This window comes from Dipodomys ordii, unplaced genomic scaffold (genome assembly GCF_000151885.1).
Source record: "Dipodomys ordii isolate 6190 unplaced genomic scaffold, Dord_2.0 Scaffold54, whole genome shotgun sequence".
Lineage (NCBI taxonomy): Eukaryota > Metazoa > Chordata > Mammalia > Rodentia > Heteromyidae > Dipodomys > Dipodomys ordii.
Genome location: NW_012267270.1, coordinates 3725406 through 3752072, shown reverse-complemented (window position 1 = coordinate 3752072; position 26667 = coordinate 3725406). Strand labels below are relative to the sequence as shown.

Genomic DNA, 26667 nt, shown 5'->3' with positions numbered 1-26667 from the left:
TTCCTTCCTTCCTTCCTTCCTTCCTTCCTTCCCTCCTCCCTCTCTCCCTTCCTCCCTCCACCTCTTTGTGCTGGAACCTGGGCCTTGGACATGCTAAACATACACCTACTACCACTTAGCTACATGGCAGCCCAGATGCTCCCTGCCTGGACTGTGCCACTCCTGCAGCTCCGGGGGTCACCTCTCCTGAAAGCGGGCTGCCCCGAACTTGGACTTCAGGTCTGTCTCTGGGAACACAAGCCCAGATGCTGCATTTTCCACTGGCTGTCAGGATGGAGTGCCAGCGGTTGCCTCTGTCTGGTGGTTTCCCAGCCTTCAGCTGCAAACACTTCAAAGCATACCCCTCTGCTTCCATGGCACCCCTTCACCATTCTGCACTCCTGCTGGGTTGACTGACCTCCAGAGTCCCCCACAGCCTCTCTACCCAGGCTTTATGGACTGTCTTATGGTACCCATCATATTTGCTCTGGATTTGCCTTAGCTGTTCATGTGGAAGCAACTTGCAAGCCTGGTTACAGTGCTGTTCCTCTCCTCGGTAGCCTGCGGTGGCATCGCCTCTGCTCCCCACTCAGTACCCAATAGGACACTTTGAACTAAAATAGCACCAGTAAACATTACTGAACACATAGAAACACACAGAAATCCACTAGTCGGGGCTGGGAAAGTGGCTCAGTGGTAGAATGCTTGTCTTGCATGCATGAAGCCCTGGGTTCAATTCCTCAGCACCACATACACAGAAAAAGCCAGAAGTAGCGTTGTGGCTCAAGTGGTAGAGCGCTAGCCTTGAGCTGAAGAGCTGAGGGACAGCGCCCAGGCCCAGAGTTCAGGCCCCTCGACTGACAAAACTAACAAAAAAATGCACTGGTCTCCTCTGGCCATCGACCATGACCTTCGAGGAAGGGAGGCGTCTCTGGCTATTCCACGCAGCACTGGTTGTGCGCTGGCACACTAAAGGTATTCAGGAACAGTGGCTGAGTACGAAGGCTGTTTCATCTACCCTCAGCAATGAAGCCAGAGCTCCATGGGAGGCTGGTCCTCCCAATGGCCAACCATGGCAGATAAGGCAGACTGGGCCCACAGCCTGCTTTTGTAAGTAAAGCTTTACTGGGAGACAGTCATGCTCCTTATGTCTTCTGTATGGCTACTTTTGTATGATGACAGCAGAAGCGAATAGCTTCTGTGACCCTCGAAGCCTGAAGTATTTACTATCTGGCCCTAGATCCTGGCTGAGGAGAGTCCTTCTGCTTCAGACATAGCAACTCTTATAGTGTTTAATCAAAGCCAGTTTGGTTCAATTGCCGCTGCCTCCTCCACCTCCACCACCTCCTCTTTCTACTTCTCCTCCTCCTTTTCCTCCTCTATTGTACCTTTTCACATTCTGAAGTCCTGTCCCATCTCTCTAATGCAAAAGAACCATGTCCCAGGCAGCCTAGGCCTGCCAGAGGTAGTCCAAAGATGCACATTCGCTGCTTTGCTCACCTTGTCCACCTTGTCCAGCCAGTCCTTGTTGGCCGCCAGCTCAGCCATGAACGCCTGGTGCTTCTGCCACTTGGTGTGCAGGTTGCGGGCCTCATCATAGGACACATCCTGGGCCGTTAGCATCTTCTCATCAATCCAGAGTTTGAGCTGGGTGGAGCATAATGCAGGGGGTGAGGGAGGAGGGAGGGATGTTTTGGGAGAAGAGGTGAGAGAGGAGGAAGATGGGAAAGATGGGAAGAAAGCATGAAGACTGCTCCGGGCTGTGGTGACACCAAGGCACTTGATCCATGGCCAGCTTGGTGCTGGGGAGGGGGGAGCCGGCCAGGAAGGCAGCCTGGCAACGCTGCCAGGGCACCAGAGAACGAGAGCCTCACCTCATGACAGTCTTGCAGGAAGTGCTGCTGCTCTCGGTTGTCCCGAAGGCGGCCCAAAAGCTGCTGTACTGCCTCTTGGTTCTTTCTGTGCCTACAATGACAGCCCCACGTTAACCTTTCTTCTTGACTTTGATATGAGAGGATTATGGATCTTTTCTTTTTCTTGGCAGTAGTGGGGTTGGAACTCAGAATCTGGTGCTCCACCACTTGAGCTGCATACCCTCAGCTGGGCTGGGCTGGAACTTCATTTTCCAATTTATACTTTCTGATATTTTTGTTAATTGATTTGGGATCTTGAGTATTCCTCGCCCCTCCGTCCCCCCTCCGTCCCCCCTACCCACCACTCCATCCCCCCAGCCCCACCCCGGCTGTCCTAGAACATGAACCAGCCACTGGCCTGGCCACTGATAACTCTTGAACTTGCTTAGAGGCCCTCATCTTATACAGGTGGTGTGCCTTGGGGGCCCCACAGGACACTCCAGAAATCCACTTTCCAGGCTGCCATTCTATTAGGCTCCATTTTGCCCTGATGTGGGTGAAGAAGGCTCTCCTGGGGCCCTGGGCAGTCCCTCTCCAAGCACCCCAATCTTCCTTTTCTGTGTTGTGGTCAGCCTCCAAGTCCCTGCCAAATGTCAGACAGCTGTGGCCTGTGCCGCGTCTCCATCTTTGAGGCCCATCTTTGTCTTCACTTATTCCCCTGGCCTGCACCCCCATCCCCCTGCTCCGCCCTCCTGCCCACATCTCCACAGCACCTCCTCTCGATGGAGTCTGCCTTCTCCTGGATCTTCTCGGAGTGGATGTTGCCCTCGGACACCAGCTGGCGCCCGGCCTCCAAGAGGCCGCGGATACGCTCTCCACTGGCCTCCATGGTGCTCATGAAGTCCTCCAGCTTTTTGATGGCAGCGTCTGCAGCCTGGAGCGTCCCCGGCATCTCCGTGTGGGACAGGACATATTCCTGCGCAGGAAGGGAAGCCTCAGGTCACTTCTCAAGCACACAGACCCCACTCCCACGAGGGGCCCACCCAGAGACACGTCTGAAAGGGAGGGGCCAGGCTGGGCATGGGCAAGATAGCCAGAGGGCTCTGAAGGGGCCCCTCTGACGAAGGCCCAAGGAGCTGAGCTGTGGGACCTCACCAGTGTAAATCCTGCTCTAGTTTCATTTCTTTTAAATAGTTATACGACTAGGTAGGTCTTTTCTTTCTTCTACAGTTGAGTTGAGTAAGACACATTTGAATTCATCACTCCCAGCCTTCTGACACCCTGCCTGCCATGCCGCTTCCTCAACTACTTCATTTTCCTCCCCATTTTTCTCTTCTTCCAGGGCTCTCGCCTCCTGGACTCTCACCTGGCTGCTGAGCACGCCCTCGGCCTGGCGAGCATCCCGCAGGAACCCCTGGAAGCCGTGGGCCTGGGCCAGCCGGCCTTGTCTGCTCTCCCACATGCGGCCCAGCTCCTCCCAGCCGGTTCCCAGGGCCTCCAGTCGCTGGCGGAGGAAGAGGCACTGGGGATCGGCCTGGTCTCGGGTCACCTCCTCGCCCAAGGCCCGCAGGCGATGATACTCGCCCTGGGCCCGCTCCACCTCTCCTCGCAGGGCTGCGTGTTGGGCCAGGAGGGCCTCGGCCTCGGGCAGCGTGGCTGGCCCTTCCTCAGAGGCCACAGCCGTCTGTGTCCGGCCCAGCCACGCCTGGAAGTCATCCAAGCTGCGCAGGAAATCTTGCAGCCGCCGCGCTTCGCCCAGGGACTCCTCTCGACGTCGCATGGTGGCGCGCAGGTCCTCCCAGCCCGTCTGCACCTCTCCAAGCCTTGCATTGATGGCAGAGGCTTGGGCTGGATGGCCAGCGGCTAAGGCATCTGCCTCTCTGGTCAGTTCACCCACGCGGGCAGCGATGGCCTCCAGATCTCGCTCGGTGCCTGCCAGCTTCCGCTGCAGAGCCAGCACCCCCGCCAGGTCATTGCCCAGGCCCTGTGTGGACTCGATGACCTTGGTCTTTTCTCGCATCCAGGCCTGGGTCTCTGTGCACTCTAGGTGATAGTTCTGGATGCTCAGCGCGGAGGTCAGAGCTGCCTTCTTGCCGTCTGCCAGGGACCGAAACTGCCGCCACCTGCAAGGCCAGGGCAGCTCTGGCATCTGGAGCTGCTCGCTTTCCGGTCCTAGCCACATACATCTGGAAGCGCCTTTCCTACTGCCCTGTCTTAGATAAACCACCTGCTTTTGGAAAGAGGCTGTCCTCCATCCTGACCCTCCCCTTCTCTCTCTGATGGTACTTGGTTTTGAACCCAGGACCTCATGTTTCCTACACAGGTGCCCTACCAAAGAGCTAAACCTCCGCCCTTTTTTAGAGTGAGATCAAATCTTGTGTGGTTTATTTATTTATTTATTTTTAATGTTTACTTTTGCAGGTACTGGGGCTTGAACTTGGGCTACTTTGGAACTGTGAGCTTCCTGATTACAGGTGTGAACTTCTGACTCCTTTTCTGAATGGCTTCCTATCAGTCTCCAGTCTCACTGGACCACCTTGACTTCGCTCGTTCATTGCTTTCTCTCTCCCAACATATCCCCTTCCTTTCTTTCTAGCCCTCGTTGCATCCTGCAGAACTCTTCCAGTTGCCATCCCCGGCTGCGGCAGTCTTTCTCAGGTGCCCGGGCTGCCCCATCCCTCAAAGCCCACCTGTGATTGAGCTGCTCCTGGGTGTTGACAATGCGCTCCTTGCCTGGTGGGTTGGCCTGTAGCAACTGCTCAGCAATGTCATTCACCGCAGTAATTCTCGCAGCCAGGGCATTCATTTCAGGCTCCAGGGTCTCGAACCTGGGTGGGGATAAGAGAGCAGGGCTTGAGCAGAGAGAGGCAGTGAGGCACCAGGCTCGTCCTTTAGAGACACCCAGAGGAATACCACTCCATCAGCACGAGGCTTCTGTCCTGGCCTCTCTGCCCTTCTTGGCCTACAGGAGAGGAACCTCCAACCCTCCCAATTCTAGGAGGAAAACTACTCCTAGGGAAGCTCAGAAGGTCAAAGGTCAGGAACTGCACAAGCCCAACTCCACCCTGGCATTGCCAGGACCCTCACCTTTACCAGGACCTTGCTGCTCCTCCTGGGGCTCCCCCTTAGCCAGCTGCCCAGGCCCCATCCTCAGACAATAAGCAAAGGAAGGGGTAATAAAAAATGTGTCTGATTGATAAAGTTGTAAAACATGCCTTCTTCCAGGGACAGCTGACATTCTAATAGGGGAGGGTCTACAAACATGGCTTAAGCCTGGAAGCCTAGCTACCCACAAGGCGGAGAGACTCTTTTTTTTTTTTTTTGGTCGGCCGTGGGGCTTGAACTCTGGGCCTGGGCGCTGTCCCTCAGCTCTTCAGCTCAAGGCAAGCGCTCTACCACTTGAGCTACAGCGCCACTTCCGGTTTTCTGGTGGTTTATTGGAGCTAGCAGTCTCACGGTCTCTCTTGCCCAGACTGGCATTGAACCACGATCCTCAGATCTCAGCCTCCTGAGTAGCTAGGATTACAGGAGTGAGCCACCAGCGCCGGCGGCTGAGAGACTCTTATCTCCAACTAACCACCAAAAAGCTGGAAGTGAAGCTGTGGCTCAAGTGGCAGAGTGCTAGCCTTAAGTGAAAAAGCTAAGGGACAGTGCCCAGGCCCTGAGTTCAAGCTCCAGTACTGGCACCAACACACACACACATACACACACACACACGCACACACACATGCACACACACACACCATTCCAACACTTTCTATAAAACATGGTGATATGTTTTTCAGCCCCAGCCTGTCATATCTCCTCAGTTCTGCAGTGTGGGGTAGACATGCACAGAAGTTAGGCCCATGAGCAGGCATCGCTCTGCTCCAACAAAGCTTTATTGTATCACAGCTAGCCCCAAGGGTTGTAGTTTGTCAAGCTCTGACATAGGATATCTTGCAAACAAACAAACAAAAAAAAATGCAATGGCCAGCGCTGGTGGCTCACACCTGTAATCCTAGCTACTCAGGAGGCTGAGATCTGAGGATCACAGTTCAAAGCCAGCCCGGGCAGAAAAGTCCATGAGACTCTTATCTCCAATAAACCACCAGAAAACCGGAAGTGGCGCTGTAGCTCAAGTGGTTGAGCGCTCGCCTTGAGCTGGAGAGTGCAGGGATAGCACCCAAGCCCAGAGTTCAAGCCCCACCACAGACAAAAAATAAAAAATAAAAAATGCAATGACACATTTAGAATACATTTAGAACCATGAAGAAATTTGATTAAGGACCAGTAGTACGTGATACCAAGGAATTGGTAGTTTTGTTGTATTTGATAATGGTATTGAGGTGCTGTTAGAAAAATGTACTTTCTAAATTACTTCAATATTTATTATTTCATGAATAATGCAATTGCATGAGAGATTAATCAGTACGTTTGCCTAAAAACATTGGTAATTTCAAAGTCTCAGCTACTTTAACTCAATCCACAATTAAAAAGCAATGTTGTTGCTAGGATTTCTCTTTTCTTTTTTTTGTTGTGGGGCCTGGGCGCTATCTCTAAGCAATTTTGCTCAAGGCTGGCACTGTACCACTTTGAGCCATAGCACCACTTCTGGTTTTTTTTTTTTTTGGTAGTTAATTGGAGATAAAAGTCTCATGGGGGCTTTTCAGCCCAGGCTAGCTTTGAACTGCAATCTTCAGATCTTAACCTCCAGAGTAGTTAGGATTACAGATGTGAGCCACCAACGCCTGGCTACTTCATCTTTTTTAAAGGGGCTACTGGGAAATACAAAAGTGAAATGATAACACTGGGGACTCGTTTTTTTGTTTGTTTGTTTTGTTTTGTTTTGTCAGTCATGGGGCCTGAACTCTGCGCCTGGGCGCTGTCCCCCAGCTCTTCAGCTGAAGGCTAGCGCTCTACCACTTGAGCCACAGAGCCACTTCTAGCTTTTTCTGCTTATGCAGTATGGAGGAATCAAACCCAGGGCTTCATGTGAGGCAAGCACTCTACCACTGAGCCACCTTCCCAGCCCATGGGGACTTGCTTTTTAGAAAGGAAATGAATCAAATAGAGCAATATACTGACAATAATGGAATCTCGGTGATGGGTGCATAGATCTTGTCATGACACAGCCTCTACTTTTGACTATGTCCAACATTTTAAATAAAACTAAAGGCAGGGAGTTAGCCAGGCACCAGTGTTTCACCTTGATAATCCTAACTACTCAGGAGAGGCTGAGCTCTGGAGGATTACAGTTTGAAACCAGCCTGGGCAGAAAAGTCCATGAGATTCTGTTTTCAAAGTAACCAGCACAAAGCAGTGCTGGAGCATGACTCAAGTGGTAAAGTGTCAGCCAAACAAGCTGAGTGAGCATAAGGTCCTGAATTCCCCAGAAAAAAAAGCACAATGCTTGGGGCATGGCTAAAGTGGTCAAAAACCTGCTTAGGCTCAAGACCCTAGGTTCAAACCTCCTTACCATCACAAAACAAAATCCTAAACGCAATCATTGAGACTGACTCAGAGGGCTGTAGTTAAGGCTCAAGGCGCGTAGTAGGCAGCTGACAGTGGGAGCAGGCAGCCCCCGTCCCGCCTCAGCTCCCAGGCACTGCGCCCTGTGGGAGCTCTCAGGTCTTACCTCTGCTGCACCACCTCCAGGTCCTCCAGGCGCTCAGGCAGGGCCATGCCGTTGAGCCACTGCTCCTTCTCCTCCACCCAGAGCCCACAGGCTCCCGCCTCGCTGAGCATAGTGTAGAGTGCCAGGGCGGCCTCCAGGGCCCGCGCCCGCTCACCCGCCCGGGCCTGCAGCTCCTCGTAGTGCTGCTCCAGAGCAGGCACTCTGCCCTGCACCTCAGCTGTGTGGCTCAGTGCGGGCGGCAGGGCTGCGGCCTGCTCCCTCAAGGCATCCAGGGTGGGCCGGTGGCCTCGGATCTCCTCTTCCAAGGCCCGGTGCTGCCTGGCCAGGGCCTGTGTGGAGAACTCATCGTGCCCTAGCTCGGGGCTGGAAACCAGGCGCAATGCATCCACCAACCAGGCCTCCATGTCGTTTGCATCTGCCTGGAACTGGTAGAGGCTGGCAGCCTGTGCCAGCCGCTGGGCACGCTCCTCGGCCAGGGCCTCCAGCCGTTCCCACTGAGCCTGGAGCTCGGCTGCGCGGGCAGCAGCCTGGCTGGCTCCAGGGTGGCCCTCGGCAACCAGCTGCTGGCCTTGCTCCAGAGTGAGCTTCAGGGGCCCCAGCCGGCCGCTCATCTCCCCACGCAGAGCTGTGTGCTTGTTGAGCAGGCGGAGGGCACCTGTCAGGTCCCGACCTGTGTCGGCCGAGGCCAGGAGGTGCTGCTGCTCCCGCACCCAGGCCTCCGTCTCGCCCACCTCCCAGAGGAACCGCCACAGGCGCCGCGACTCCTCCAGGCGGGCCCGTCGGGCTGCTGCCAGCTCACACAGGGCCTCATAGCTCTGCTCCAGGTTGGCTACCCGCTCCGACACCAGCTGTGGGTCACATGGTCTGTATTCTGGAAAAGTCAGGCCAGAGATCAAGAGCTCTGCTTGTTCCCCACCCCAGTGAGGAACCCCCTTACCTGCCCTGGTAGACTTCCCTCCCTGGCTCTAGCTGTCATCACTCATCCACCCACAGGCTCTCCTGTCTCCAGGTTTCCCTGCCCAAGGCCTCTGCCTTCCCATTTTCACCTTTCCCAGGGTCGCAGAAGCGCAGGGCAGAGGCACTGACGGCCCGCACCCTCTCAGCCTGCACGGCAATGTCTGCTTCCACCAGCTCATGCAGCTGCAGCAGGTCCTCTACTCCGGCCAGGTGCTTGCCCAGGTCCTGAGACTGCAGCCGGCCCTGCCAGGCGTACACAGCAAGCTTGTGCCCAACTCCTAACTAGGTGCACTTGCCAATCTCACTCCCTCTTCCTTCCATCCCCTTAAGACAACCGCAGTGTTGCACCCTAGTGAGCATGCCTGCGCTCTCTCTCTCTCTCTCTCTCTCTCTCTCTCTCTCTCTCTCTCACACACACACACACACACACAAACACAAGATGTCCAAGTTCTGCCCCAGCGCCTGGCTCCTTATCCTCAGCATCCTCTCCTGCATGGAACAACTTTCCAACTAAATCATGCTCCCAGCATCTCTGCTGTGACTCATCGTCTCAGCCCTAGAATCCCAGGCATCTCCTGTGGTCACAGCTCTGCCGCAGCACCCCAGCACCCTTCACTGTGTCTCCCAGACCTGCACTCAGCTCTTCCCTAGTAAACTGCAGCTGCGCCTCACTGCTCTGTGTGCAGCCACTCAGGCCTTCTGCGCAATGTATCCAAGTTACTTCTCAAAACGGAAGACAGAATCCTATCTCTCCCTTCCCCAAAACCTCCTGAGCGCCTCAAATGCTCTGTGTTACTTAGGAAAAAAAATCCAAACTCCTTGACCAGGCCTATAATGCACTAAGTCAACTGGCAGCTCCCCCTTTACTCCCCGAGATCCTAGGGGCTTGAGCATGTTAGGCAAGTACTCTATCACTGGGCTGTATCTCCAGTCCCAGTTTTGAGTTGATCTATCTCATATTAGTTATTCCGGGGGATTTCACAGTTACCTTTGCACACATGTTTACAACATATTCCAATCAATCTCACTCCTTCTATCACTTTTTTATGGGCAGGCTCTTGCTATGTAGCCTAGGCTGGCTTTGAACTCGTCATCCGCTAGCCTCAACCTCCCAAGTGCTAGGGATGACAGGCCTGAGCCACCGTACCTGGCTCTGCTCCCTCCTTCATCTCTTTCCACGGCGTCACATAGCTATAGTCTTTTTTCTCATCCCATACCACACTTAAGTCTAGTCTCCCTGAGCCCCATGTTTTATTAGAACTGGGATGTCCTCCCCCTGCACTGGCATGTGCTCTACAGAGCTGGGCTCAGTGGTGGAGTTAAGGCACTGTAGCAATACCCCCAGGACTCCCGCCCACCTGAGCCCCACCAGGGATGGCCAACTACCTTCATCTCTGCCATCCAGTCCATGAGGTAGAGCAGGTCCTGAAACACCTTCTGCAGCTCCAGGTTGAGGAGAAGCCGTTCCCGCCGGGCGGCCACCATCTGCCGCAGGAAGTCCCAGAGCCTGGCCACGTTGTGCTGCCGAGCAGAGATGCGCTTGATGTCGTGATAGCGCTCAGCTGCCAGCTCTGCGGCCACCGCGTCCACGGCCTGCACCCGGCCACTGTAGGCCACAATGTCTGTCTCGATGGCTTCATGCTTCCGCACCGCTGCCTCCACGGCAGCCAGCTCCAGCCCAAAGTTGTCCTATGGCAGAGGCCAGGAGGGGAGGTGATGGATGTGGTGTTTCAGCTCCTCTCCACCCTGCAGTCTATTTCTTCCCCCTTGCATCCTACCTGGGACACAAGGCGCTGGTTCTCGCTGAGCCAGGTCTCCCGCATGGCGGCCTTGCGATCGAAGCGCGCGGCCAGCTGCTCCAGCTTCTCCTGGCGGATCAGCTCTGTGCGCAGGGCCAGCTCACGCTCATGCTCAGCTTTCTCCAGCCGCTCCCAGGCCTGTGCAGTGCAGACAAGAGGAGCAGACAGGGTCGGGAAGGAGGGTCAGCAGAGCTAAGGCCCAGCAAAGTCCCCAGGTGGCGGGGTCTAGCATGGGTCTGACTGCAGTCAGTAAGGCTTTTACAGGAATGAGAGGTGCTGGGCGTGGCCTGCAGCCATGTAAGAAACACGTTTGCTTCTGGACAAGGGCCAAGATGGCAGTGGCAGGACTATGGGAGATTCTTATTTTGTTATGATGCTTATAAAATACTTGTGAAAACTTATAGAGAGAGTTGGGGCTGTGTGGAGCGTGATTTCTCATGTGAACCTGTATGAAGAATGAGAACGGAAAGGAGTGACACCAGAGTCCCAACAGGGGTGGCTGCAGTGGGATGGAGAATCTAGTAACCATAGTGGGGCTCAGGGGAGGTGACAAGGACTCTAGGTTAGGGCAGATATGAAAGGTGTCCGGGCCAGGGCTGTCATCTGTGGGACAGCATGGCAGGTCACAGACCTTATTGATGTCGGAGATGAGCCGACCCTCTCGGGGCGTGTAGACCTTCTGGTTGTTGGCCCGCAGTTTGCTCTGGATGGTGAAGAGCAGCACCTCCAAATTCCCCTTCTCGGTGAACCTGAGGTGGGCGGGGGAAGGGGGGGCAAGTTAGCATCAGAGGCAATGGCCACAGGGGCCCAGGAAGTTGACTTTACAATACAGAGTGTCCTGTGTCCTTTTCTTCTCACAAAACCAATACATAGTCTTTGCAAGCAACCCAGAAAATACTGGCAAACCCAAAGAACATCATTTCAATGTAATTAAAAACCACAGAGAAATGACAACCACAGGAGCCCTTGTGCACAGTGTTGACTGCGGCTGGGTGCCAGCATAGCCACTTCTAACGCATCAAGAACTCCCTTGCTGTGAGTTGGGCCAGCACTCACTCTCTGAGTATCCCTCATTTTCTGGTTGAGAAAATTGAGGCATAGGAAGGTTAAATAAGTTGCCCAATATTCAAACCTGTTAAATATTAGAGCTAGGATTTGAACTCTTGGCTCTAAGCATTTTCTTCTCTGTGGCCCACAAAGAACACTTTGAGCATGTTTCTCCAATTATTTTTCACATAACTTTTCATGTCAATAAAAGCATTTCTTTGATACTATTTTCTGTAGTGTCTCATGACTCATTTTCTTTCATGAAGCTCACGTTGATGAACATCCTTGAAGCTGGCTACATCTTTGTTGAATATTCAGGCAAAGGACACAGCTCAAATCATTTCCCTGTACTATATGAGAATAGTTGTTTTCTGGATTAATATTTAGTTCTGGAGCTGACACATAACTCCAAAAGAACTCAATGATTAGAAAGCCAAGCACTGGTGGCTCATGCCTGTAATCCTAGCTACTCAGGAGGCTGAGATCTGAGACAGGATCAAAGCCAGCCCAAGCAGGAAAGTCCCTGATACTTATCTCCAATCAACTACCAGAAAACCAGAAATGGTGCGACAGCTCAAAGTGGTAGAGCACTAGCCTTGAGCAAAAGCTCAAGCCCTACAGCTGACAAAAAAAAAAGAAGAGAAGGAGGGAGGGAGGAAAGAAGGAAAGAAGGAAGGAAAGAAGGAAGGAAGGAAGGAAGGAAGGAAGGAAGGAAGGAAGGAGGGCAGGCAGGCAGGCACAAGCTCACATCTTTAATCCTAGCTATTCAGGAGGTTAGATCTGAGAATTGAGGTTCAAAGCCAGCCTGGGCAGACAAATCCATGGGACTCTTATCTCCAACTAGCCACCAAAAAAAGCCAGAAATAGGGGTGTGCCTCAAGAGGTGGAGCACTATCCCTGAGCAAAAGACTGAGTCAGAACTGGAGGCCCTGAATCCAAGCTTACTTCTTGGCACAAAAGAACACACCCCACCCCCAAAAAATATCAACAGTAACAACAAAAGCTTTAGCATGTGCTATACAGAACTGGGAAGGTAGCTCAGTGGTAGAGTGCTTGCCTCACAAGCTTGAGGCCCTGGGTTTGATTCTTCAGCACTACATAAGCAGAAAAAGCCGGAATTGGCACTGTGGCTCAAGTGGTAGAGCGCTAGCCTTGAGCTGAAGAGCTGAGGGACAGCGCCCAGGCCCAGAGTTCAGGCCCCACAACTGACAAAAAAACAAAACAAAACTGAAAACAGCAAGTCCACATGTAAAATCAGATAATTGCTAAAATATATAAATGATTTAAAAAAAAAACAACAAAAGCCACCTCTGCAAGGCTCACGTTCCCAACCATCCTCCCAAGGCTGGCTATGCTCTGCCTGTTCCCGTGGGAGGACTGGGTGCTAAGACACAAGACAGGGGGGCTAGTAGTCTCACCTGATGGACTGCAATGACTCGGCACACCCGAGCAAACCTTTCCACAGTGTACTTTTTAAAAACAGCTTCAGTCATTTAAAATGTGTTTTGGACCAACTATGTTTGTCTGCAGTGCTTTGAGCTGGGGTAAATGCACCTCTGAAGCACTTACGCACTGCCAAATAATCCTCCCCAAAAGGCCGCCCTAATTTTGGCTTCCCTTTATGTGAGCCCGGCTCAGGGCAGGCATGTCCCAGCAGGGTGAAACCCAGGGGCACCTACTTGGGTGGCTTCTCCACTGTGCGGTAGGAATTGAAGGACTGAAGCTGGTTCTGGACCCCACTGAGAGAGTTAGCCAGCTGCCGGTCATTGAGGGTCACAATGGTTTGCTCAATCCACTGCAGCAGTTCTGAGGCCAGGGACTCATACTTTTCCACTAGGCGTTCTGCCTCCATGGCGTGGTCCAGCACCTGGGAGACAGGAGATGGGAGGCTTGGTGAACTGCCCGGTCCTGCATCTAGCTCTACCTTGGCCTCTGCTTTACAGGAGTAAGACCTGGGCCCTGCCCCCTCCACCCTTTCCACCTACTGCATCACAGTGTGTGTATGGCGGGGAGGGGGAGGAGGGATTACCTTGCCAATTCTTTTGCCTTCTACAGCCAAGGCCTTCATCTTGGAGAAATAGTGGTAGTAGGTAGCCACGTATGTAATGATGGATTTCTCATCTGGTTGGTCCACATTCACATCTGAAGAAAAGGACCGCTCGGGTCAGGCAGACACCAGAAATGCGCGTCCCAGCAGTAGGCCCAAAACCCGAATCACTTCCTGCATACCCAGGATCCCAGCCCTTTAAGGCTGGTATTTTTTTCTGGCCCTCTTCAGAGCCAAGTCACAGCTCAACCATTTCCACTAAAGGGGCCTAAAACCAAGCTCCCCTTTTGTTTTTCTTTCTCCTAGACATGAGAAGGGCCTCCCAAGCTGAGAATAAAACCTAGAAGCCTAGGAGGCTTTGGCTGAGTATACCTAGTGGACAAACTTGTTTGGAGAGGAGAGAGGGGGGACAGCAAAAAGCAAGTCAAGAAACAGTCTGTCCATTTGGAGATGGGTCACAGACTTACAGAAACCTAAGTTGACAGCTTCAGGGACAGTGGGACAGCAGGGACAAACTAAGCCTACTGGAAGTGGTGCTGTGGGCTCAAGTGGTAGAGCGCTTGCCTTGAGCTGAAGAGCTGAAAGACAGCTCCCAGGCCCAGAGTTCAAGCCCTGTGACCGATAAAAAAAACAAAAAACAAAACAACTAAGCCTACTGACTCCAGATGCAACAGACTAGGGAGGGAGGCCAGCTGTCAGCACCACCATGGAGCTGTTTCCAGTCTTGATCCCAAAGCTCAGCCATGGTCTGTCCAAGCAGGAGCGCATCCTTCAAGCTCAGACAGCCTCCATCACTAGACCAAGGCTATGACTTGGAATCCCTGGGTTTTCTGAATTGAACCAGATTTGGTCCTACTGGAAGTAGTACTATGAGACTGGAAGCCCCTCCACACTTCTGAAAGCATTCCCACAGGCATCCCAAGTCATTCACACGGCTACCAACGTCATCTCACACGTCACAGACAGAACACTTAGTTTTACTTCACACTTTACATCATAGCCAGGCTTCTTAAAGTCTGGTCTAGGAATGCTGCACTACCACTACTTTTGTCCCAGACAGCCGAAGCTTATCATCCTGGACACAGGAGATAGGGTTACTATGGGTGGCCCAGGAAAAGGAGGAAGTGACTGAGATCCACACTTGACAACGAGGTGAGAGCTCTCCTTTCCTTTACTGGCTAAGCCCAAATTGTTCTGCTCTGCAGAGGTGAAGAGGACCTGAACTATGGAGCCACGCTTGCTGAACAAGAATCCAGCTCTGCCAACTGTGTGACCTTGGGCAAATCAATTGACCTTTTTGGTTTTTTTTTTCCGGTCCAGTCGTGGGGCCTGAACTCTGGGCCTGGGCGCTGTCTCTCAGCCCTTCAGCTCAAGGCTAGCACTCTACCACTTGAGCCACAGCACCACTTCTGGCTTTTTTTTTCTGCTCATGTGGTACTGAGGAATCAAACCCAAGGCCTCATGCATGCAAGGCAAGCGCTCTACCACTGAGCCACCTTCCCAGCCCATCAATTGACCCTTATAAGCCCTGCCTTCTCTTCCATAAACTAAGGATAATAATGGTTCTGATTAGAGGGGTTTGTAAGGACTCAATTAATTAAAGCATGTCATATGCTGTGCAGTGCCAGGTACACAGTAAGGGCCGGGACGCTGGCTGAGGACAAATGCTCGGATCTCAAAGTTAGGTAGTTTTACTTCAGAGCCCTAGTAGTTTAGAAGTAAGGTCCTCGAACTAGTCCTCTTATTTTAAACTTGAGGAAACTGAGGCACAGAGAGGCAAACAGACTGGCTATAAGTCACAAAGCTGGCTCTGGGATGGGGCTAGGATAGAACCCAGAGCCATCTTCCTATATACTTTTTTCTTCCTTTCCCTTCCTTTTTTCTTTTTTATGGTACTTGGGTTGGAATTCAGCCTCTTGCTTGCTAGGCAGGTGCTATATCACTTGAGCCACACCTCCAGCCCTTTTTCCCCCCACTGGTTGAGATAGGATCTCACTTTTTGTCTGGGCCTGTACCTACTTTCTGCTTCCCGCCATAGCTGAGATGACAGGTGAGCATCATCACACTCAACTATTAGTTGAGAAAGAGTCCTGGAACTTTTGGCCCAGGCTGGCCTTGCTCCATGATCTACCTCAACCTCCTGAGGAGCTCAGCTTACAGGGATGAACCACTATTCCTGGTGTTTTATCTCTTTCTCTCTGCTTTTCTCCTTCTCTCCTCTTCCCCCATTCCCTCTTTCTCTCTCCCTCCCTCCCCCCTCCTCTCTCTGTCTGTCTGTCTGTGTTTCTCTGTCTCTCTCTCTCTTTTTCTAGGGTCTCATTATGTAGCCCAGGATGGCTTTGAACTTGTAATCCTTCTGCTTCTACCTGAGTAGTATTACAATCATGAACCACCATACCTACCTAAAAATTCATATTTTTAAGCTAGGCACTGGTGGCTCACCCATGTAATCCTAGCTACTCAAGAGGCTAAGGTATGAGAATTGTGGTTCAAAACCATCCCAGGCAGGAAATTATCTTCAATTAACTAGCAAAAAACAGTTAAGTGAGAATACTGATGCAAAAAAGAAAATTTCCTGTTATTAACATATACTTCAGTGGGTTTTTTGTTACATTCACAACCATCACTATTACCCAGTTCCAGAGTATTTTCATCATTCCCTCCCCCTAAAAACCCCTATAACCATAGGCAGGTGTTCTCCATCCACACCTCCCAGCTCCCAGCAGCCCCAGTCTGCCTTCCGTCTGCCTACCCTTGTTTTGCAGAGCTCCGGCCTACCTTCAGGGTCCAGCAGCTTTGTGAGGCCCAGCTCCTTTTCAGCCAGATTGAAAGCATTTTGCAGATTGTAGTGGGCATTGCACTTCTTCAGGGACTCAAAATCCAGCAGATCTGGCCTGGAGGGGAGAAGCCAGAAGGCACCAAAAGTACTTGAGATCCCAAAGAAGTAAATTCACTCCTACCTTTATCCCTGCCTCCAACTCAAAAATTATTTTTTGGAAGGGTACACCCCAAGCCTTCCCCCATTGCTCCCATCCCTAGCTTCCCTAAGTCCTCTGTGCAGCACAGTGCCCCCACATTCCTTACGGCTCTTCTCCTGGCTTCTGGGTGCGCCCGCACCCCTGGGCCACTAACCCACATGTCTGCTAACTGTCTTCTCACCGGTGTTTGTGCACAATGGCGTTGAAGGCCAGTCCATCTCTCCAGCTGGTGGTGAAGTTGTGCACGTTGACATTGGGGTATCTATAAACAGAGACCAGAAAATAATGGTGAGTGGGGTTGAGCCCCAGTCTGTGCAGGACATGGTCTCTGGAGGCTGTCCTTCATCTACTGTGTGGCTTAGGTGTGGCCCACCCCACGGCCACGCCCCCGGCTTCCTCACCCTGCCGTCTTCATCTGGCACCACAGCAGCAGGGCATCTTTGGCTGACTTCTTCTCCTTGTTGTCTTCTGTTTCCACACTGATGTCTTGGATCTAAGGAAGGAAGCAAGGGAGTGTACCTCATTCCCTGGACAGGAGCTCTTGGTGTTATCAGAGGCACTCAGAGAGAAATGGAAGGAAATGACGCTTGAGATCACTCTTGAAGGGGTGAAGGGACAGAGCCTGGGCTCCCTTCAACCTAGACTCGTAACACGAATCATTGGGTCCGAGGAATTTGAGGTGGGACTGCAGTGTGGAAGTGCCCGAGAGTGCAGGGAGCCGGTTCCTCCAGGTGGGGAATGCAGGTGGATGAGAGACTATGTTCTGCATGGCTTTCAGGGGTGAGGCACAAGGAACTCTGCTTAGGACTGAAAGGGACAGGGAGGCCAAGCAGGAAGGATGGGGGGGCCAGCAAGACAGCTGAGGTGGGTCCCAGAAGCATAACAGAGGGGGTGACCAGGCCTCCCTTGGACTTCTAAAACTCTATGCAGTGAAGGACCATTTATAAAACTTCCAGTTCCTCATGGACCAAGCTGGGGTCCTTAATACACAAGACTAGCACCCAAAATAGACTCCAGGGAACTTTGCCAACACCAAACAGTTCTCTGCCCTGTGGAGCGAGGCTAGCTGCCTCACTGAGTGTATGGAGAACTGCTCTATAAGGTGTGAGATATGGATTTTTTTTTTTTGGTCCGTTGTGGGGCTTGAACTCAGCCTGGGCGCTCTCCCTCAGCTCTTCAGCTCAATGCTAGCGCTCTACCACTTGAGCCACAGCACCACTTCTGGCTTTCTGAGTGGTTTATTGGAGATAAGAGTCTCATGGAGGGCTGGGAAGGTGGCTCAGTGGTAGAGCGCTTGCCTTGCACGCCTGAGGCCCTGGGTTCGATTCCTCAGCACCACATAAGCAAATAGAAAAAAAGCCGGAAGTTGGCGCTGTGGCTCAAGTGGTAGAGCGCTAGCCTTGGGCTGAAGAGCTGAAGAACAGCGCCCAAGCCCAGAGTTCAAGCCCCATGACCGGACCCAAAAAAAAAAAAAAAAAAGAGTCTCATGGACTTTCCTGCCTGAGCTGGCTTTGAACTGTGATCCTCAGATCTCAGCCTCTGGTGTAGCTAGAATGACAGGTGTGAGCCACTGGCACCCAGACAGATGCTTGTTTTTTGTTTTTTCCCTACAAATCCTGGGGCTTGAACTCAGGGCCTGGGCACCATCCCTGAACTTCTCTTGCTCAAGACCAGTGCTCTTACCACTTGAGCCACAGCTCTACTTCCAGCTTCCTTGGGGGGAGTTTATTGGAGATATGAGTCTTACAGTCTTTCCTGCCCAGGCTGGCTTCAAACTGTGATCCTTAGGTCTCAGCTTCCTGACAAGCTAGGTTTACAGGGGTGAGCCACTGGTGCCAGACTTCTATTTTTGTATTTGTCTATCACAGGCCAGCAGGAACTGTGGTGCAGAACCAGTGCATGGTCCACACCCTGGTTAGTGCTGACAGTACCTGGAATCGAAGGATGATGGTCCAGACCAGCCCAAGAGTCAGACGGTGGTTCCCGTCTACGATGTCGTGGGAACCCATGTTTTCCAGGTGTACCTTCTGCTCCTTCAGAAACTGCAGGGCCTTGTCCACATTCTCCAGGCAGTGGATTCGCATGCGGCCCTTAGTTGGTTTTGGCTGTTGGGGGACAGGGGGGAGTATAGTGACAAGTGACACACGGGCTCCTAGGTTTCCTTCTTCTTCCCCAGCCTTCCCAGTGCTCTCCTTCAGGAACATGAGGACAGCCCCAGGACCAGGCTGAAGGTCATGGAGCCCAGGCTGGGGTTACAGATGAGGCTTGGCCAGATTAAGATTCCCAAGGGAATTAATTGCACCCAGAGCGAGCGGGAAAAGAAATGTTTTCAATGGGGCCACTGTTCCTGTCTCTGCAAAGCAGGGCGCCCACGTAATCCACCCGGCAAAGCCGCTCCGAATGAGCCCATCCTCTGGGCAGAGGGGCTGCTGTGTTCTGCCCCTCTTGTGGCTTTCCCCCTTTTGGTCCCTGGGGCTCCCTCCTCCCTCCGTGACAGGTGCTCACCAGTGTCTCTCCTGACAGCACCTCCAGGAGCCTCAGGAGGTTGCGCCCGTCCCGCAGGTCGCTGTACAGGTCTCCCACCCGGCAGGTCACCCGGGCCAGGTGTGAGTTCACCCACTTGGTGAAGGTTTTCTTCTGCACTGCTTCTCGCTCATCTGTGGTGGCAACATGAGGTCATTTCTGTCCTTCAAGTACAGTGTGCCTACTTCTAAAACCAGTTGTCGGGGTGGGGGTCAGGGGGCCTGAGGAAGCAGAGGAAGTGATGTCTGGGGAGATGAGAGGAAGGAAGACGGCCAGGAGGAGAACCCAGAAGAGCTGGGAATGGAGAAATGGAAATGCGCTTGACGACAAAGAACAAGAAAGGGAAGAGAGGAAATAAGCGTTGTGAAGACAGGATGGAGGAAACTGTACAGGAAACGCTGGGACCAGGCTTTACGATGTAACAGTGGTGAAACCCTGGGGAAGTTTTCCATCCATTAGAGCCTCAATTTTCCCATCTGTTACATGGGCACATTCCTTTTATTTCCACATTTAGATTGGTTAAATGAGATAGTAGTATGAGACACCAAGTTGATACCTGGTGCGTGGCTCCCTGATTAAGTACTGGGATAGAGGTAGATTCTCATCATCTCAGCCATGGCTGAAAGGAGGCACGGGCTGAAAACAGGGCTGTGGTCCTTCCAGGTGGCCAACAGGTAGAACTGACAGAGTTAGATACCAATCTCAAGAACAAAAAGGAAGGGGGGGCAGGCAAAGTACACAGGAAGATTCTTGATATGGATGAAGCTTCCACCCTTTGTTCATTGCGGAGGGAAGAAAGAGGCTCAGGCATGGGAAGCTGCTCCACAGGCTGGTGTGACCTGACCTCAGAGATGACCTCCGGGGTGAGGACCTGGCCCCAGTAGCCAGGGCATGAAGAGTTACTTTGGACTCCATCTCAGCACCAGCATCTCAGAAACTGAAAAGACTCCTCCCTTAATCTCACGTTCCAGGGCACCTCACCCATAAAAAACAGCAACACGCCCAAGTCTGTTCCTGTCTACCTCACCTCCAGCCCCTGTACCTGTGCCAAACCTGGGGTCCTCATGGCTGCGTGGGCCGCCCTGTAGCACCTGGGCACCCAGGTGTCTCTGGGCCTCTTTTCAGGGTCTATAGGCCCTGCCTAGGCTGGGGATGGCCAGGGATTTCCAGACATTACTGGGTTGAGGAGGAGGGCAGCCTGCCTGCCCTGGTATTACGCCTGGGGTGAGGCCATGTTGGCACACAGATAGAAAGTAGAAAGAGTAGCTAGAAAAAATGGGCAAAACCAAACTCAGAATGTAATGTCACAAGTCGAACCCACAACATCCTAGACACACATGCCCTAAAACACAATGGCTTTCGAACACCCCTCTTCAGACAGCTTCCTAGGCTCTGCGTTTCAGTCCTCTTCTTCGACACTTTCTCCAATTTCTACACTTGTCTGGGTCACACACATTCAGACACCCACTCTTAAGGCCAGGGAAACAAACAAGCTCTAAGCTCAGGTCTCTGGCCCACTCCTTCGCTCCTTCCCTAACGAGATGAGCCTGGCTCAACCCAGGGATGGGCTGCCTGGAGGGAGGAGAGCTGAGTGGCCACACTGACGCGCTGGCCCTGCATCCCCATCACCTTTGTACCCAGCAGGCTGTCTCAAGGTCACGCTCGGGTCCTCACACGACCACACACAAGTCCCTTCCAGTGGGTCCAAACCTTCCCTGCTTCTGTCCACATTCCTGGACTTTCTGGCCATTTGACATGATTCCTCCCAAGTCTCGTAATATTGTCCCCCAAGTCAGGTGCTTGGCTCTAGCTTCTGAGCCCCGGCAGACCCTCTGGCCCCTGCAGCTCCCCTCCAGCTCCCCAGGGCTCCCCTTTGCCCAGGGGACCTCACCTTGAAGCTGTTTGAAGCGTCCTTCCAGCACGCTGGCGTACTGAGCGGGGTTGATGAAGGCAGCTGGGGAGAGCAGGAGCCCCCCGGGGTTCTGGGCCCCTTCCACCGCCTCATAGTAAAACTCCTCAGCCCCATTCAGGCCGTTCCCATGCACCCTGCTCACTCCATTCGCACTCATGGTGCCTGCTGCCTCCTACACAGCTCGTGGCCCAGAGTCCATGCTCCCCTGCGCACGGCAGGGCGGGGTGGTGAGCGTCTGTCCCCTGAGCCTGTGTTGGAGGTCCCCAGAGGCTGCTATGGCCAAGAGGATTTCAAGGATGCTGTGAGTTTCAAGTAGGAAAAAATAGTTATGGGATTTCTAGCTCCAGAGAACAGCGAGCAGGCACACCTGGCCACAGGGAGAGAGGCAGCTCCAGACAAACAGGTCGGACAGTGTCGGGGGAGGGGCAGGGGGCGGAGCTGGGCTGGGGCAGGGCCAGGCCCTGCAGGGGCGGAGGAGAGAGCTGCCAGGGCCAGGAGACTTGCCAGGCAGGCCACAGGTTGCCTAAGACTGGGGAAGACCCGCCAGAGGCCCCCCCTCCCCCCTCAAGCAAATTCCTGCTTCCTGAAGGTCTGCTGACAGACAAGGAGGCTGAGCTCCCCGCCACTTGAGTAGTCCCTGTCTAGGACTCCTGGGCTTTGATCTCTGCCCAGAGAGCTGAGAAAAAGAAACGAGGAGCTCCTAGGAGAATGGAAGCCAAGTGCTGTGCTGTTCACTTTTGTCACCTCCTCTGGGGAAGGAATAAGTATTGCTGGTGTCTTCTCCATTGGTATTTGTTATCTGAATGCCAGCCCCTCTCCTGCCCACCAGGGCCTTCTCAGCCAGCTTCCCAGCTCTGCCCCACTGCTTGGGCACAAACTACCAGCTTCCCCTCTGCCCTTCCCCTAGGCTTCTGCTTTTATAGCTGGCAGTCTACACATACCCCTCCCTCAATTTCATTCATTTAGTATTTGCTTGGCATCTTCTGACACAAGGCAAAGCCCATGCAGAGCTCTGATTTGGTGAGACCCAGCTTAGAGGTGGAGAGACATAGCTGAGCACTGGGTGGCACCTGTGTGCTCAGTGACGAGCCTGGTGGCATGGGTCTGTGTGCACACTGAGGACAATGTTGAGTGGAACACATCACATGCACAGATATGACACCAGTACCAGTACTGGCTTATGTGCAAAGATGTCATGACCACATGTGTGTCCTGTGCCCAGAGAGTGAAAGTCCTGGACTATGTGTCATTATAGACCCACTCAGGGTGTGTAACAGGTAAAATACAATGGCATGGCTATCATGGCAGTTCTAGAGGACATGTGAATCTAAAACTGGGGTACCAGAGAGATGTTTTCCAAACATATCACTGACATTCTCCATCCCTCATGTCTTTTGTCCTCTCTGAGCTCTAGTCTAGAAACAGGAATAGTTCACCAGCCAGTCTCAAGAACCCATCTGAGCCTGGTGCTGGTGGCTCACACCTGTAATCCTAGCTACTCAGGAGGTTGAGATCTGAGGATTGTGGTCCAAAGCCAGCCCAGGGCAGGAAAACCTGTGAGACTCATATCTCTAATTAACTACCAGAAAATGAAGTGACGCTGTGGCTCAAGGGGTAGAGCACTCGCCTTGAGCTGAAGAACTCAGAGACAGTGCCCAGACCCAGAGTTCCAGCCCACAACTGTCCAAAAAAGAAGAGGAGGAGGACGAGGGGGGGGGGAGAGGAGGAGGAGCAACCCATCTGAACCAGGCACCAGTGGCTCATACCTATAATCCTAGCTACTCAGGAGGCTGAGATCTCAACATTGAAGGCAGACTGGCTAGGAAAGATCCTTATCGCCCATTAGCCACCAAAAAGCCAGAAGTGGAGCTGTGGCTTAAATGGTAGAACACTAGCCTTGAGCAAAGAAAGCTCAGGGACTGTCCAAGCCTTGAGTTCAGGCCCCAGGACCCCCCACCCCCGACCCCCACACACACAAAGAACCCATCTGAAGAAGGATCCAGGATCCTCAGAAGCTGCAGCTGCCATTGCTCCAGATTGCTGCTGGGCTCGTTGAGAATTTCCTCGGGAGCTTTTTTAAACCCTGAGTTCTGGACCATATGTCTAGAGATTCAAATTCACTGTGCCCAGGGGAGGGACTTGGGAAGCTATTTTTATAAAAACTGTCGCTGGGTAAAACATGCCACCAGGTTTGGGGACCTGGGCTTCCACTGTGGGTGCCACCCCACAAGGAGCACTACCTCTCAGGTGGGAGGAGTTATGACCTCTTACACTCAACTGGGTTGGGCAGCAGGCAGGTCAGTGGTGATGACAAGGGTGGGATGGAGGCGGCCAGTCAGACAGGGTGGGTGGCCAAGGGGTGTGTGATTCAGCCCCATGCCAGCAGCCGCTGGTGGTGTCAGGTGGCAACCCTTCTCTTGTTGCCATGACAACCCCTCCCCCTGAACACAGGGAGGCCGTCAGACGGGTTTGTTTGTGCCTAGAAGGGGAGAGCCCTGGCCGCAGGGAAGGGCAGGGGCCAAGGTGGGTGGAGAGTAAATTCTGGAGAATGAATGGGTGGCTTTGGACTACGATGGGGTAGCAGGCAGAGATCCTGCTTCGGGGAACAGGGAGATACAATAATGAGAGTAACAGACGGCAGGTGGAGCAGAACAGGTGTGGGAACTGATCGTGGACATCAAGGAAGACACCAGGGGAGGAAAGGTGAGGCAGAGGTGGGTGGAGACAGAAGCGACAGTCAGAGTGTAGAGGAGAAGGGATGTGACTCAGGGCCCGGGTCAGGAAGGGAAGCCGATTCAGCCAGCAGGGCCAGTCCAGGGGTCAGCTCAGCTGGCACAGTAGGCTTTGGGGGAAGGGAGGTTAGGAAATGCCTGGTATTGTGTGAAGTTTGTTCCTGCACCGGATTGGGGACCAAAGGGCTTGACAGGGTGCTCAGGCTCTCCCACTTCAGTCCAGCAGCTTAGACAAGACAGTTGTCTCCCCATAAAGATAAAAGACTCTACACACCCACCTCCGCACCTCCTCGGTTCTCCCGGACCTCACCTGCCAGAGCCTTAATTCGAGACCTCTCGAAGAGGCGAGCTGAGCTGCTGTCATTGTCCCAGTCGGAGTCGGGCAGGTCCCAGCGGTTGTTGATGTCACTGTACTGGCCCTGGATCTCCAAGCTGTCGAAGTCTGTGGGCGACAGAGTGCTGCTCATGGTGGTGGGTGGCTTCCTGCTCCTGGAAGAACACGTGGCTGGTGAGGGGCGTCTTGGGGGCCGCGGAGCTCCCCACTCACCACATCCTGCTATCTTTCTGCTCTCACTTGGCTCAGCTCTCCTCGTGGCCATGGTTATGGATAGGTTAGCCTTTTGTCTTTAGACAGTGGGAGGGGGGAGGCAGAGATGGCAATGTGACAGCTGCACTGGGAGAGACACAGGAGGACAGAGAGCTGTCTGAGAGCTTGAGGACAGGCTCAGAGGGCTTCAAAGCAGAGACAGACACAGCAGAGCCCAGGGACTCAAAGTGGAGACAGCCGTGGGAATACCAGTGTGTAGATCAGGGTGGTGCAGGCGGAGGATGGGGGTCTTGATGGGTACTAAGGAGTACAAACTAGAATTCTTTCATTCCCTGCTTCTATTTGAGTTCTGAGCCTTCTTTAAAAAAAATTAGTATTGATAGGCTACCCAGGAGGCTGAGATCTGAGGATGGCAGTTCAAAGCCAGCCCAGGCAGGAAAGTTTGTGAGACTCTTATGTCCAATTAACCACTAAAAAATAAATAAATAAAAGCCATGGGCTGGGAGGGTGGCTCAGTGGTAGAGCGCTTGCCTTGCATGCCTGAGGCCCTGGGTTTGATTCCTCAGCACCATATAAGCAAAAAGAAAAAAGCCGGAAGTGGTGCTGTGACTCAAGTGGTAGAGCGCTAGCCTTGAGCTGAAGAGCTGAGGCCCAGAGTTCAGGCCCCACGACTGGACCCCCCCCAAATAAATAAATAAATAAAAGCCAGAAGTGGTACAGTGGCTCAAGTGGTAGAATGCTAGTTTTGAGCAAAAGCAGCTCAGGGGCAGTGCCCAGGTCCTGAGTTCAAGCCCCAGGACCAGCACACACACACACACAAGTTTTAAATTTTTATTATTAGTTTGCATTAGTTATACACTGAGAGATCTCACTGTATCGCTGAGCCTTTGTAGGTAAATTGGAGATTAAAAGACCCCAATTTTCCTCTTGAGCTAAGTCAAACAAACAGTAGATACCCCAGGGAGACCAATGCACTGATAGACAAGTATAGACCAAGTGCCCAGGAGTTCAAAGGATTCAGTATAGTTCTCACCTTTTAGTTTCCTTTTGTTACGGAGAATGCTAAGTAAGTGCTCAAAAGACACCCCTGAGATGTATGTGTCCCCATCATTTCACAGATGGAAGGAATACCTCCAAAGACATTGTCAGTGCGTCAAGGTGGAAGGAGCACTAGCATTTTTTGTTTGCTTTTGCTAGTATAAGGGCTTGAACTCAGGGCCGGAACTCTCCCTTGGTCTATTTTTTGCTCAAGGCTGGCACTCTAGCAAATTGAGTCATAGATTCACATCCAGCTTTTTTGGTGGTTAATTAGAGATAAGAGTCTCACAGCCGGGCGCCAGTGGCTCGTGCCTGTAATCCTACCTACTCAGGAGGCTGAGATCTGGGGATGGAGGTTCAAAGCCAGCCTGGGCAGGAAGGTCCATGAGACCCTTATCTCCAAAGAACCACCAGAAAACCAGAAGTGGTGCTATGCCTCAAGTGGTAGAGTGCTAGCCTTGAGAAGAGCTCAGGGCAGCACCCAGGCCCAGAGTTCAAGCCCCATAATCAACCAAAAAAAAAAAAAGAATCTCACAGACTTATTCCTGATTATCCTGCAGTCTTTTAAGTCTTCCCAGAGGGATCAGCACCCAACTAGCCTTGTAGTGCCCAGTCCTCTTTGGGCCAGGTATGCTTGCCAACACTACTTTTGACCTTAACTTGGGCAATATACTCTGTCCTCAAAAAAAAATAACAAATGAGTTTCCTGTTAGCTCCCGGGGACTTTGGAAAAAAAACACAAAAAAACCCACCTGTACTGTCCAAAGTTCTTGTGTAACACAGGATTCAACAGCCATTCAAGAGGAATGTTGAAGGGAGATTTATTTTTATTTTTTTGTCAGTTGGGGGGCTTGAACTCAGGGCCTGTTTTTTTTTAAATTTTTATTTTTATTGTGAAAATACTCTACAGAGGGGTTACAATTATATGGGCAAGATAATAAGTACATTTCTTATCAAGCATTGTAGCCTCCTCCTTTGTTTCCCCTTCCCATCCCTTCCCATCCTCCCCCCGCCCCTGTGGGCCTGGGTTTTTTCACTCAAGGATAGCGCTCTACTATTTTGAGCCACAGGGCCACTTCCATTTTTCTGGTGGTTCATTGGAGATAAGAATCTCATGGATTTTCACGCCCAGGCTGGCTTTGAACCACAATCCTCAGATCTCAGCCTCCTGAGTAGCTAGGATAACAGGCATGAGCTACCAGTGCTTGGCTGAGAAGAGATTTTTACTTTAACAGAATCCCATATTCTGTTAAATTTGTCTTAAATTAAGTCTTAATTTAGTTCTTTGGGGGGTGCGGAGGCTTGGCACTCAGGACCTTGTGCTTGTTAGTCGAGTGCTGAACCACTTAAACCATGTTCCAATACAGCACTGTGTATGTATTTGTGCATGCATACACACACGTGTGTGTGCTAGGACTGAGGCTTGAGCTTTGGACCTCAAAATTCTCACTTAGCTTTATCTTTTTTGTTGTTGTTGGTCGTGGGGCTTGAACTCTGGGCCTGAGCGCTGTCCTTCAGCTCTTCAGCTCAAGGCTAGCGCTCTACCACTTGAGCTACAGCGCCACGTTTGTTTTTTTGGGGGGTCCAGTTGTGGGGCTGAACTCTGGGCCTGGGCACTGTCCCTTAGCTCTTCAGCTC

The 26667-nt window shown here is 52.4% G+C and overlaps 1 protein-coding gene across 3 annotated transcripts in view; it reads right to left on the bottom strand.

The window, feature by feature from the left end:
- Positions 1 to 23930, bottom strand: part of Sptbn2 (spectrin, beta, non-erythrocytic 2) — a 35803-nt gene extending 11873 nt beyond the window's left edge. For 2 of the 3 annotated variants that reach the window (XM_013021137.1, XM_013021138.1), the window contains exons 1-18: positions 20692 to 21058; positions 18783 to 18934; positions 18209 to 18382; positions 16679 to 16770; positions 16459 to 16539; positions 16078 to 16193; positions 13282 to 13394; positions 12932 to 13119; positions 10837 to 10954; positions 10185 to 10343; positions 9793 to 10095; positions 8496 to 8649; positions 7450 to 8320; positions 4523 to 4660; positions 3199 to 3955; positions 2606 to 2808; positions 1854 to 1944; positions 1480 to 1626 (exon numbers count right to left, since the gene is read on the bottom strand). In XM_013021137.1, coding sequence (XP_012876591.1) covers positions 1480 to 1626; positions 1854 to 1944; positions 2606 to 2808; positions 3199 to 3955; positions 4523 to 4660; positions 7450 to 8320; positions 8496 to 8649; positions 9793 to 10095; positions 10185 to 10343; positions 10837 to 10954; positions 12932 to 13119; positions 13282 to 13394; positions 16078 to 16193; positions 16459 to 16539; positions 16679 to 16770; positions 18209 to 18382; positions 18783 to 18934; positions 20692 to 20869 — 4035 coding nt within the window. In that variant the 5' untranslated portion in view covers positions 20870 to 21058. Of the gene's footprint in view, positions 1 to 1479; positions 1627 to 1853; positions 1945 to 2605; positions 2809 to 3198; positions 3956 to 4522; positions 4661 to 7449; positions 8321 to 8495; positions 8650 to 9792; positions 10096 to 10184; positions 10344 to 10836; positions 10955 to 12931; positions 13120 to 13281; positions 13395 to 16077; positions 16194 to 16458; positions 16540 to 16678; positions 16771 to 18208; positions 18383 to 18782; positions 18935 to 20691; positions 21059 to 23754 lie in introns of those variants that run through there. The other variant, XM_013021139.1, reaches the window with a different exon arrangement.
- Between the last annotated feature and the right edge of the window lie 2737 nt (positions 23931 to 26667).